Source organism: Excalfactoria chinensis, chromosome 17 (assembly GCF_039878825.1).
Source record: "Excalfactoria chinensis isolate bCotChi1 chromosome 17, bCotChi1.hap2, whole genome shotgun sequence".
NCBI lineage: Eukaryota > Metazoa > Chordata > Aves > Galliformes > Phasianidae > Excalfactoria > Excalfactoria chinensis.
In genome coordinates, this window is record NC_092841.1 from 3718223 (window position 1) to 3731031 (window position 12809).

General features: G+C 52.8%; 1 protein-coding gene across 1 annotated transcript in view; it reads right to left on the bottom strand.

Moving 5' to 3' along the window:
• Window positions 1-3745: 3745 nt before the first annotated feature.
• The window catches only part of MGAT5B (alpha-1,6-mannosylglycoprotein 6-beta-N-acetylglucosaminyltransferase B), a 38560-nt gene continuing 29496 nt past the window's right edge, over window positions 3746-12809 (bottom strand). The window contains exons 10-17 of the mRNA XM_072351995.1: window positions 12640-12773; window positions 12374-12504; window positions 11121-11276; window positions 10573-10719; window positions 9335-9451; window positions 5782-5856; window positions 5356-5630; window positions 3746-4371 (exon numbers count right to left, since the gene is read on the bottom strand). Of these exons, the coding sequence (XP_072208096.1) occupies window positions 4173-4371; window positions 5356-5630; window positions 5782-5856; window positions 9335-9451; window positions 10573-10719; window positions 11121-11276; window positions 12374-12504; window positions 12640-12773 (1234 nt within the window). The 3' untranslated portion in view covers window positions 3746-4172. The remainder of the gene's footprint in view (window positions 4372-5355; window positions 5631-5781; window positions 5857-9334; window positions 9452-10572; window positions 10720-11120; window positions 11277-12373; window positions 12505-12639; window positions 12774-12809) is intronic.

Genomic DNA, 12809 nt, shown 5'->3' on the forward strand with positions numbered 1-12809 from the left:
TTAACAGCCATCATCCCAATTAAGAGTTTCTAATTGGGATTAATTTGAGAAGTTAATTAAGCATGGAAATCTGTTGCCTCCCTGATTTCTCTTACCAACCTGTTGCTTCCCAGCCCTCACACCACTGGGAGGGCACAGGGCACTTGGGGTGAGGACATCACTGCTGGGCTTCTCCATTAGCACTACTTTTGGGGGCTGTGTACATTGGAATGATGCCCCAATGGCAATCAGGCCCTGCTCCCTCCGCCCTAAGCCCAGCAAGAAGCCTGCAGCTCTTCCTATTAGCTTCCTCAACATCTCATGAAAATTAGTTCCTGCAATTAATGGCTTAAATCAACAACCCCCCACGCTCGATGAGGCTGAGCCAGATGCGCTGTAGCAAAGAGCACGGACATCACCTTCAGGAGGAAGCAAGGACACGGGATGGGGGGAAGTCAGGAGCAGATCAGATGGGTGAGAGCTGCAATGCAACGCTCAGCAAAGCAAAACCCCAACTGGCTGCACCTCCATGCGAGCTGCAAAGCCCTACTTGTTTCTTAGAGATGCTGTCGGATGCCTTGAACCCTCAGATGAAAGGAACTAAATTAGGGCAGATTGCAGTTTCCTGCTTCCTGGCTTGTATTTATAGAGATGCTGAGAGGTCTGGTCACTCCCTTTCCAAACAGGAGCTGAAAAAAGGACCTCCCTTTAATTTTTGCCCATTTCCAGAGGATTTGGTCCCTTGGCTGGGGATACTCCATCCCCCCCAGTAGGTGCTGGGGTAGAAGCTGCATCCTCAGCAGTTCTGCTCCATTTTGCCTATGGATCATTGGTATTCCTTTGTTTCCCTGGGGAACGGCATTGAATCAGCCCCCATCTCTCCTGAGAAAATATTGATCCAAAGTTTGAATGGCTTTCCATTATCGAGCCACAATGGGTGTCATTGGGAAGGATGGCTCCATCTGATAAGAAAGAGAACACTCCAGCTTCAAAAGGGGCTTTTGTCCCCTCCACAGATTCTGCCAGGAAAGAAAAAGAGAGAAAAAAAAAAAAAGCCAAAGATTTCACTGCTCTTTTCACTCAGTTGCTCAGAGGACAGATGTTCAGTTTGTTAACTTCCCTCAGGGCTCCGCTTTGCCAAAGGGATGAGGCAAGGAGAGAGGAGATCCAATGCTTTGGTGTATTTTGGGAAGTCTTACTTAAGGGAGGGGAGGAAGATCATAAGAAAGGTGTCCCAAAAAGAAAAGAAGGCACGACATGGGGGAGACAGGACTCAATTAAAGCAAGACCTTGAAATACACGAGCCAGCAGTGCAGAGTGCGGGTCCATTAGGCACTGCTGTCAGGCAGCGTGCCGTGCTTAACGGAGCTGCATGGCAGCTGAATCCATCACCTGGGGAAATAAACAACGCTGCTTACATCTTCAGCAGCTCCTTGATCTGGCGATAAACCCGTAAGGGGAAATAAATGGGCTTCTCTTCCCTGGACTGTCCACATCGGGATGCAATTTGCTGTTTCACCTGGTTGCTGATAAGCAGGGATTGGGAGGGAAAAGCTGCTTAATGATTTCCTTATAAAGCCCCTGATAAATGGAGCAGCCCTATTCCCTCCATCCCAGGGTGGCTGGCAGCCCAGATGGCTGCTCCATGCAGCTGGGCATTGGTAGGATGTGCTGCTGGGACAACAGTGAGACGCTGCTTGGGGACACCTCATCCCAAACATCGTCCCTGGCACCCATTTTGGCAAAAACATGGGCAATTTGGGCAAAACCCAAAGCTCCTCTGGAAGCCCAATAGCCCACAGTATGGGGCTGAAGTGCCTGCAGCCAGGGGAAATGGGGTAAAGGACAACACCCCAAAACCACCCCACTGCCCCCATACTGCGTTTAGGGTGAGCAAACCCGTCCCCAGGAGCCATGGCTGCGCTGACATCTCCCCATGGTATTTCCAATTGTTTGACTTTATTCTCAGTCCTGACAGATTTTCTTTCCCCCCCACCTGCCCCTCCCCGCTGGGGATTTATTCTTCATAATTAGCTGCGGTAATTAGAATCTCTTTCACATGGCAGCACTTTGGCTTCCCTTTGCATCTCATCCACGCTCCTATGTGATAAAACATGAAATTAATGCCGGCGTCATGCTCAGGTCTCCCATCCTAATGGAAAGGAGTGCTGCCCAGGCTGCTGGGTAACTCAGAGCACTGCCATGACCATCATCCAAATGGAGACCCCTGGATCCCACCAGCTCCCCAACAAGTCACTATTTACAGTGACAGCAGCCAAAGTGAGTGAATCAGCTTCTGTTTCAGCTTGGAGAGAACAGCCCTGACAGCAGTAATTGGGGCTGATGGCACCTGGCTGCTGAGAGGTGATGGCTGGGTTAAAGCATCCCAGCAGAACCCGCAGTGAGGGCTGATACACTGTGGTCGCTGTCTTAAGAGCTGTCTGGAGCCAGCTGTGGGATCCTGCTCTTGGGTTAAAGCAGGTCTAGTTTGGTCCTTGTGGCACTGGGGGCTGAATGACTGGGAGTGTGCTCCTTACCATGTCCCCAGTGCCTGGCCTGTGCTGCCCCAGCCCTGCAGTAGTGTGGGCAAGCCGCTGCTTTGACACCAAGACAGAATCAGAATCATTAAACCTTTAAGGTTGGAAAGACCAACAACATCATCCAGTCCAACCCCAACCCTTCCCCACTGTGCCCACTGACCACATCTCTCAGCACCACATTTCCATGGTCCTGGAACACCTTGAGGGATGGTGACATCCCTGGTGCCAATGCACCACCAGATGAAAGGTGCCAGGGAAAGGCACGAAGGACTGGTGTTCAGCTCTGCACAGAGAGGCTTCCACAGCTTTTATTTACACACACGCCTGCTGCAAGACACACAAATTACTTAATCAATCCTTTCCCTTGTCGGCATCACCGGCTGCTTGGAGGCTGCCTGCACGACGTTGCATTGAAGGTGACAAATGGCTCCAGGATAACAGCGCTGGCTCTGGGCTGGGAGACAGCAAGAGCAGCATGGTGGCAAAATGAGGCTGCACTCGTCCTGCTGAGCCCCTGCTCTGTCACTTGGAGCCAGGTGGGCGCAGTGCTCCCAGGTGGAACCACCAGGCTGAGATGAGGGGTTATTCCTTGCATGGTACAAGTGCCCAGTCTGCAGCTCACAGCTGTGTTTTTACCCACTCCTGAGCAGCAGGATGGCTGAGCACCGACCCTGCAGCACCACTCCATAAGAATCCCCAAACCCAACCAGCCTGCTCACCACAGGTCCCACTAAGCCAGCAGGACTACATGCCAGGAGAGGAAACACAAGCAGCAGCAAACACTTCTCTAAAAGGAGATGGTGAGCTTAAAGAGAAGCTAAAGAAGCGAAGATGCTGCATGGAGCTCTTGGCCTGGAACTCACCTTCAGCTGCTCAGGAAGGCAGGGGCTGCAGTGCTGGGGGGATGCAGGCACAATGCTGCTGTTGCAGCTGCTCCGCCCTAAAGCTGCCCCCACCTTCACTCAGTGCCAGTAACATGCCAGCTGCTGCACCACCTCCTCCTGCCTCAAACAAGGAGCAGCACCACGCCACCACCAACACAGCAGTGCCCTGAGCCCAGCATCCTTCTAGAGCCCCACACAGCATTACTCAGCCCCAGCCTCGTGCTGCAGGCCATGCCCCTGCTGCATGCACCCATTGCAGCCACTGTCCTCAGGTTTTGCCCTCCCCAGCCAAGGAAGGGTCCCCCCAGCACAACCCAATAACTCCTCACAAGAAGGACTGGGTGCTCTTTTTTTTCCCTTTTAATTCACCACTCATTCTGAAGGAGGGGAGAAGTGGGGGGGAGAGGAAGGAGGGAAAGGGGATAGAAAATAAATAAATAAAACAACCTGGGATGCTTCAAAGTGAATGAAAACCCTGAAACTGCAGTCTGCTGGTGGCTCATCCCATGGATGGAAGAGGGGAAGGGTGATCCCCTCCAGCTCCCTCTCACCGCCACCCCCATCCCAGCGCCAACGCGGTCCAGGTGGGTTCGGATGCGGACGGGCGATGCGCCTCAAGAGGAAAATGGAACTGACCATCAGGCTGTGGCCGTTTGCAGCCCAGCACCCCTGGCTCGGCACGCATCCCGTCCTGCCTGCCCAGCTATTGCACGAGCTTTGAGATAAAGCCTCCGGCGGCACATGGTGCGTCACCACCGCGGGGCTGGAGTCACAAGCAGTCCCTGCACAAAGCCACTTGGCCCTCGCGGTAGTCACGGCAGGGGCAGAGGCGCCGGTACTTGGTGTTGTGCCCTGCACAGCTGAAGAGCAGAGGCTCCTTCTGGAGGTAGCACTCGTGAACGTTCTCTGCCACTGCTGGGTAGAGATGGTTCATCTCGTACTCGGTGCTGTCGCAGGTGATGCTGAGCCTGGGAAGGAAGAGAAAGGTGGGGAGGCTGCGGTTCCAGGGTGGAGAGTCTGCCAGGTGCTTCACTAAAGGGTTTCTGATGCTCAACCCATCCTTCCAGGAGCGTTCCCAGTGAAAAGCCTTCGGTTGGATCTTTGCTGGGTGCAGGATCCATGAGCTCTGTGAACCCTTTGACTGCATGTCAAGCCCCAAACCCCATGCAATTAACCCCAAAACCACCCAAACCTTGAGTGGGCCACAGACACCTCCACTAAAAACATTATATCCTACCCAGACCGAGAGGTCTGCCTACTCTGCATGCACTTCCACAGGCAGATGCCATTCCTGGAAGTGCACCCAGCCTCAATGAACATCCCAGTGTCTCCAGGATCAACAAAATGGGGACACAAACCCCAAAAACCCCAGAAGAAAGAGCTGCCCCTGCTCTGTGCCTCCATGGCCCCATTAGCCCATACACACAGCTGCCCTGGCTCCGGGGATGGGGGGGGGGGGGGGGGGAGGGGGGCACACAGGGAACACAAGCTCCAGCCCTAATTCATCCTATAAAGCTGTCACCAGGGCTCCAATCGCCTGCCTGGCCAGCGTGACGAAAATGGTAATGTTGGCATCTTAATTGCCCACAGAGCAGCCAGGAGCCTGGTGGCAGATTTATACTCTATTAAAACTTCACCGCTGTGTGTTCAAAATGCAGTTTTCAGAGAGAAAGATGTAAAAAAAAAAGACAGAAAGGGAGGGAGCGGGCGGGAGGGGGAGAGAAGCGGGGTGGGAGCGGGACAGCAGCAAATACCATCACTGCTTGTGGAAGCATGAAGCTGCTGGAGCAAGGACAGGGCTGCCGTGGGTGCAGGGGGCTTTAGGGACAAAGGACATCAAAGGACATGAGGACAGGGGTTGCTGGGGACATAATTGCCCAGCACTTGGGGATTGGGGACCCCCTCTAGCAGCCCCCCCCGAGGTATCACCGCCCCGCTGAGGACACACTCACTGCAGGAACACCTCCTTCTTGTTGAGGAACCTGAAGAAGGTGGGCTCACACACCAGCCCGTGCAGGCGGCAGGTCTCGGTGCAGGCATGCCGCCCCTCTGACAGCCACACCTGCAGTGAGTCGGCTGGCGGCCAGGCGTGGGGGTCCCGGTGGGCGCTGGGGGACCACACCAAGTGGGTGGCGTTGGGAGACAGGGCCAGAGGGCTCGGAGGGCTTTGCATAGCAGGGCTCTGGGCCTTGGCAGGTGGTGGCGGGGACGGCATGGTGCAGAAATCCTGGAAGGGAATAGGTCAGTGCTTGAAGGAGAAGGGTGATGTGTAGGGGTGGGGGGCTCAGCATCCCTGGCAGGGACACCTCACAGCGCCAGCGGTTCTTCCCCAGCATTCCTCCCATTCATCCCACAGCATAACAGGGATGGTGCCCAACCTGGTGCTGAATGTAGGCGTGGATCCGCTCCAGCATCCCCTCGCAGGTGTACTCGTAAGGCAGGTAAGGGTCCACCTGTGCAGGGGAAGAGCATAGCACTGCAGCAAGAAGCAGGCAAAGCCCTGCCCTGCTTCAGCCCTGGCAGCAGCACCTTGAGGCACTAAAGCCCATGGCATGTTTCCCATTGCATCACTACTGCCCACTCCTCAGCACCTGTGCTGCCAAAACACAAAGCTGGGGATGGGATGCATTTCCTATTATCAGTGCGTTTGCCATCTCTGGCCAAGTGGGTGATGCTCCTGCCCTTCATCCACCATCAGGCAGAGAGACGTGGAGCGAAGTCATTCTGCTCCTGAATGAGTTCATCTCCCTTCCCTAAAAATAGCAAGAACCACGGGAGGGCAACTGCAGGGATCAGACCCCCCGTGTGGTACTCAGTGTGGTATTCTTCAATCCTCTTTGGAAGAAAATGAGGACTGCAAGAGCTCTGCAAACAACAACAGGTTTAAGAGAAAGAGGGTGAAGGATGAAATGAGGTTCAACTCACCTCAATATGTTCAAACGAAGTCACTTTGCTCCACACCCCAGTTTCCCAAGCAAGCCATTTCTAGGGGCATTTGCCCATCCCCCTGAAGGTGCTGGTGACCAACACAGGGCTGTGGGACCACGGAGCAAATGTGTCCCCTGCAGCTCCACGTTCCTACCTGCTATTTATGCAGAGCCAGCAGCACTTCAACAACCAGTGTATTTATAGCATGGGTTATGAAACACTGCTGGTCCTCACCCGTTCTTCCACATCACACCTCCCTCCTGAGAGCTGCCCTTGTGTCCTGGTGTTGAAATCAGCTCCTCCAAAGCATCTCCAACCCCCGTAGCATCACCAAACTCCCCAGCATCCCCAAACCCTGCAGCATCACCATCCCCACATCTCCTTTATCCCCTGTAGGACGAGCTGGGTAGGTCCTGGAGCCCTCCTTCCCCTCTGCATCTCTGCAGAGCTTCACACAAAGGATGGATGATAAGTAAAAAAATACCCCAGATAGTTCATCCGGAAAACACTGCTGCTTCTATTTTCTGCACCTCCAAAATAGCTGTCTCCTTTGAAGTACCTGTCAGAGCCAAGCTCCAAAGGCTCAGCCTGCCAACAAGATCCCTCTAAGCATCTCTCCACCATAAATATCCCACCTGAGATCTCAGCAAGGCTGGAAATCGCAGCTGCTCTGTCTCATTACAGGTGTGCCGTGTAATTGGTGCTGACACCACGACAGGCACTGATGCTGCTCAGTTAACCAGGGCCAGATCTTGCAGATTTGGGGCTGCAGCGTTCAGCCTCCCACCCCTGCACTCACAACAGCAGTGCTGGGGGGGCTTTGCACGGGGTGATGCTCTGCCCTTTTCTTGCAAAGGGCTTTTGCAACCCTCCCTTGCATGCATCAGTGGGGGATGCAATGCAAAGCACAAAGGTGCTTTGGGTTTGTTTGTTTTTTACAGACCCCATTGGGTATCCCAGAACTGCTTCCTTTGTTGCAAAGGAAAAGGAAGAAAAACATAATCCCTAAGTAATGAGCAGCAAAATAATGCAATTGTCAGCTGCCCCCCGGCAGCAGGCTGGGAGCACTCAAACCAGCTATTTTCACTGCGATGTTTAATACGCCACTCTTTCAAGCATAGACTGAAATGTATAATTTTCCATTATATTCCTGTATGTTTGACTTTAATATAATGATGCCTTCTCCCTTCGCTACACCAGAATATTGGGTCTGTTAAATGGCTTGTGCTGGGACAAATGGAAAGAGCTGAAGGCTGAGAAATCCCTGTGCCTGAAAACATCTCTGCCCTGCCTATGGCAAAGAGCTGCAATTCATTGCTGGCACAACAGCACGGGGTGGCATCCCACCCTCCTGAAAGTGCTCAGCTGAGATTTGCCTTGAAGGTGCAAAGCCAAAGGTGTGTGGTTAGTGACTTCTCAATGAAGGAGGAAAAGGGAAGAGGAGAGGAAAAGGGGGAAAGGGGGTGGAAAAGGGGGAGAGGAAATGGGAAAAAGGAAAAGAGAAAAAGGAAAAAGAAAGAAAAGGGGGGAGGAAGGGAAAAGGGGACAAGGGGAAAAGAGGAGAGGAAAATGAAAAGGGCAAAGGGGAGGGGAAATTGAAAAGGAAGAATAGAAAGGAAAAGGAAAAGAGTAAAACCAGCTTCAGGTCAGTTTTTAATTCCCAGTATTTCCCAGCAAGGAGAAAAATGCTTTGTTTAAGGTCAGGCAATCTGTTTGGTTTGGTGAGGCAAAGGGAAATGCATCATTTCAGATACAAGTTTCCCTAGCAGGGCATTTCCAAACAAAGACACGCAGATGGGAAACAAAAACACATTATTTCATTTCAGTAATGGTGAAATGCAACGTTTGGAGCAAAAGAAATAAATGGATGGTGATTATTCCGAAGGAGAGATTTGCCAAACAGTCTGAAAACACAATGCCCTGTTTTGCTATAGGAAAGAAGGAGGCCGAAAGCAGTTCCTCCCACCTGGCTGAGCACTGAGCTGCCCGTTCCCACCACCCATCAGCTGTTCTCATTTCCTGCTGTAACCAGCAGTAGTTTAAAGACAAGATACCGAGGGATTCCCAAAGCCAAAGCTAATAATGGGGCTTTTAAAGCTGTGAGGTTGGTCAACTGTTAGTCTTAATTGCCTTGACAGCACCTCTAAACAAACAGACAAACAGGCAGTTGCTGACTCTTGCTCTGCTCACTCAGGATAAATATATAGATCACCTTTAAAAGCAAAGAGCAGAGGGGATTGCTGGGTTTACCTCATTGCAACTCTTGGTACATGGGAACTTCTCCCTGCAGAGCTGTTACAGTACCCTGTTCTAGGTTGTATTCATTTGGGGTGAATTTAGGCTTGCACATCCTGGCAGCCCCTAAAGGGGCATGGCCAGTAGCTCAAGGCAATGGGGATCCTCCAAAACAAGGGGTCTGGGGGGCTTCCCTGCTCCATGGAGACATCATTCAATAGACCATGAAGCCATATTTCCAGCGTAGGTACCACACCACAATGCAAAATGCCCAGAAAACCCCACAGCCCAGCACCCCCAGGCTGCTGCCACATTCCGTGTGCTGCTGCCTCATCCCTGCTCTCATCCCCCCACCCCTCTTCCTCTCAGCGACATAGGAGATGTTAATTAAGGAAGGGAGGAAGGATGTGTTGTGACTGCACCACAACTGCATTTCTATGAGCAGCTGACGTGGGAACGGGGAGAAATCTGGAGACGGAGCTGATCAGCCTGCAGCACAACTTCCTCACAACCCCCTTTTTATTTCTTACCTTTCCTTTTTTAACAGCAGAGATCATGGCGAGGCACAGACATGACCTCATCCACACTGACTGCATGTTTCCTCACCTCACAGCTGCATGGTGATGCACTCACCCCAACAGCATTACCACCCCAAAACCTGCACAGCGCTGTCACGGTGAGGGTACGGCTCATCCCAAGGGCAACAAAGAGGAGATGAGAGCTGTTCTCACCTTGGCACAGAGGCTCATTCTGGGGAGCCCTTCTCACCTGGGTCCTCAGAATTGTTTTGATAGCAGCTTCAAACTCCTCAGAGTTATTGTAGTCGACAGTCCACACGTGTGGCTTCCCAATGAAGTCCTCGGCGTACGGGTGCTGGGAGGACACCTATAGCACAGCAAAGGAGCTGTTGGTTTGCAATTGTTGGTTGCACCCCAACCCCAGCAGCAGAGGGGAGTCATACACAGAGATGTGCCCAAGGAACACCCCCTCCAAGCACAGCTGCAACCCCTGGCTGTGAAACTCAACTGCAGGTTGGGATGCTCTGCTCCCAGCTCCATCCCCAGCTCCATCATTCAGGTAACCACAACCTGAACCTGGCAAACCACCTGGAGTGGCAAAGCTCTGTGGAAGTACCACAGCTCCAGAAACAACAGAAAATCCATCGCTGCTGAAGGCACAGGAAGGTCAGTCAGTGGAGAAGGCAGTGCTGGAAGCTGCATCACCCCAGTGCTGCATCAGTGCCCCACCACCCACCTCCCACTGGGCAGTTTGAGGGGAAATCACCCCTTTTTGGTAAACCAAAAGCTGCTTTTTCAGCCTCACTCTGCTAAAATGTAGCTAGAGCCCTGAGGGCCTGGCTAGGGGCAGGAAGAGAGAGGATGCTGAGCTGACTTGGAAGGCACTGCATAGCCGGAGAACCTGCTTGAAGAAGAGCCATGTGTGCTTTCTGCTTGCTTTCCATTCCCATTTGTAGCAGTGAGCGCCTCCTCCCATCCTCCGCATGAACACCCCAGGGCACTCCAGAACACTGGGAGCCATTGGGGACAGTGTGGCACAGCCCAGCTGAGCTGAGGGAGCGAGCACTGTGCCGCATTATCCACTTCATTAATAATAAAAGAGGCAATTTTCTCAACCCTTTAACTTTTAAAGAGTTCCTGCTTCACTTAGATTGAATTCCCAGCAATGGGCAAGCCTGGGAGGGGTGTCATACTCCCCATATCCTCCTCACTTTACAAAAATGCAATGGGTTGAGGGGGCTCAGGCTGCACCAGCCCTTATTCTGGGAGGGATGTGCATGAATCAGCACAGTGGGAAGGAAATGGGCACTGGATTCTGAGGGTGGGGGGATCTATGAGCATCCTCCTGCACCACTCTCTTCTGCAACCCACAGCGGAGCTGCCCCTTCTGTCCAACAGATGCATGTTGGGATGATACATTCATGTTTTGGGATTTGGATCTCTCCAAAGATCTCAGTCAGGTGCTTTTTCCCCCCACTGAGCACTTGCCTCTCTGGAGGTGGGCTTCCCACGGAAGAACTCGTGGTTGAGGGAGCTGTGGGGAGGGTTGAAGCGCGCCTGCAGGAACACACAGCCATTGGCGATGGCTTCCAGTGGGGCCGGACCCTCATAGGGGAACCCAAAGCCGATGAAGAGCTGTGGGGAGCAAACCCAGGTTGGTGATGTAAAGCTGCAGACCCATCAGTCCCCAGCCTCATAGGAGAGGCTCCAAATCACCCTCCAGCCCTATAAGAAAAGCTCCCAGTAACCCAAATCGCCCACCAGCATCCCTCAGCCCTACAGGAAAGGCTCCCAATGACCCAAAAGCATCCCCTGTGCTGCTGCTCTGTGCAGCGAGCCACTACAGCAGCTCCATGCAGCTCAACATCCCATAACTTAAACGTGCTCAGAACCTACTTCACATCACAGGGGTGCTCTGTAACTCACAGCCCAGTGGGGTGCTCACAGCCACAGAAGCTGCAATGCCCACCCATAGCTACCAGCATCACACCCACCCTGCACTCTCCCATGCCCCCATAAGTAGGGGAGCAGCCCACCTTCGCCTTCCTCAGCAGCTGCTGGAACTCATGCTGTGGAAGCAGCCCGTGGTTCTTGACGAAGGCCGGCACCTCCGGTGGCCGCTGAGTCTCGTAGTACACTGTGCCATGGATCTCCATGTACTTGTTGAGGATGGCCAGGAATTTCTCCTTGCCCTGCAGAAGGAAGCAGCACCCTGATGCCAGCATTAGGGCTACGGACTGCTGGATTGCAGCACACTGGGTGCAGGGGGTTTGCAAAGCCAGGGCTCTTTAGCAGCCCCACATCCCACTTAACAAGTCCCTAGGATGCTCTTATTCAGGTTTAATCCTTCTGCCTGTTTTATTACATGGAAAATCAAGGGGGTTATCATTTTTCTTCTTTGGAGGCTTTTGCTCTCTAAAGCAGCCTTCCATTTTAACAATTTCTCTATTGCTCTTTTCTTCTTTTATTATTTTGCTTGGAAAAACACAAAGGGGTTTTGCTTTGGATGCTGTAATTTCAGTTTATTCCAGCCCTTAAAGAGCAGACTGGGAGGAAAGGATGAGGTATAAATGAGAAACATGGGAGAGCTGCGCACAATGCCTTACAGCCTCTCTGAGCACTGCATTTCTACACTCAGCCACAAAAGCCAGACTTCTCTAGGGCTATCAGCCAGATCTGCATACAGAGCAAAGATGTCAGGCAGCTCTCCCTGGTCAAGTCGTGCTGCAAGGTGCCATTGTGGCCATGGGTATGGTAACAGCCAGCTGGGCACTGTTCTGATAGCGATTCCCTAATGCAAAGGACTTGGGGAGATGACAATAAAATGCTACTGAGCATTGCTGGTGGGGAGAACCAGCCCTAAGAGAAACCCCAGTGCACAATGTGGAGAAACAGGAGTAATTAATGACTTCTGGCTAAAAGGGACAAACATTTGCAGTGCTAAGGAAGGCAAATGTTCATTTTAACTCCCCCGAGTACCACCCCAAATTGAACTAACCAAGATGGAGTGCATCCTGGCTAGCAAGCAGAGCACGGGCAGGGAGGGCAGACCCTGTCCCCTGGGGGTGTTGAGGCCCCAGGAGGCAAACCCAAGGCTTTAACAGGATGGGTGCAGCACCATACCTGCAGCTGGAGCATCACCATGGAGCACCAAGGGGAAAAAAAGAAAAGAAAGAGTTAGCTGTTTCCTTTTATGCCCTGGAATGGCAATATATGAATGAGAATGGGAGAAGCCCTCTATGTATGGGACTGGGACACGCTGGAAGCTCCGACACCCGCAGTCACACACCTTCCAGATGCTGGCCTCCTTGCCGTACACCACCGCCATGCTGCCCACTTTGTTGGACTTGATGCGCTGCCTCTCAGTCTGGTTGAGCTCCTCTGACACGAAGCCCATGAAGGAATTGTCCGGGGTGTGCGCTGCGGACACCAAGAACAGATGGACACAGCTGGCACCACAGCTCCACATCTTGGAGGAGAAGCGATGTGAAATGCCAACAAAGTGCCTGAGCCCCCCATTGACAACCCCCTCTGCATCCCTATGGCAGTGCTTACGGAACATGGTCATGAACTGGGAGGGGTGCAGGTTCCAGTAGCCCCAGTTGGTGCGGAAGCCGCGCAGCGTGGCGTATTCCTCGTGGTTGTAGGCCGGCTCCGTCCCGAAGGTATCAATGACACGAACGCGGCACCTGGGAGAGGAGACGGAACCCCATCACAACCCCGTG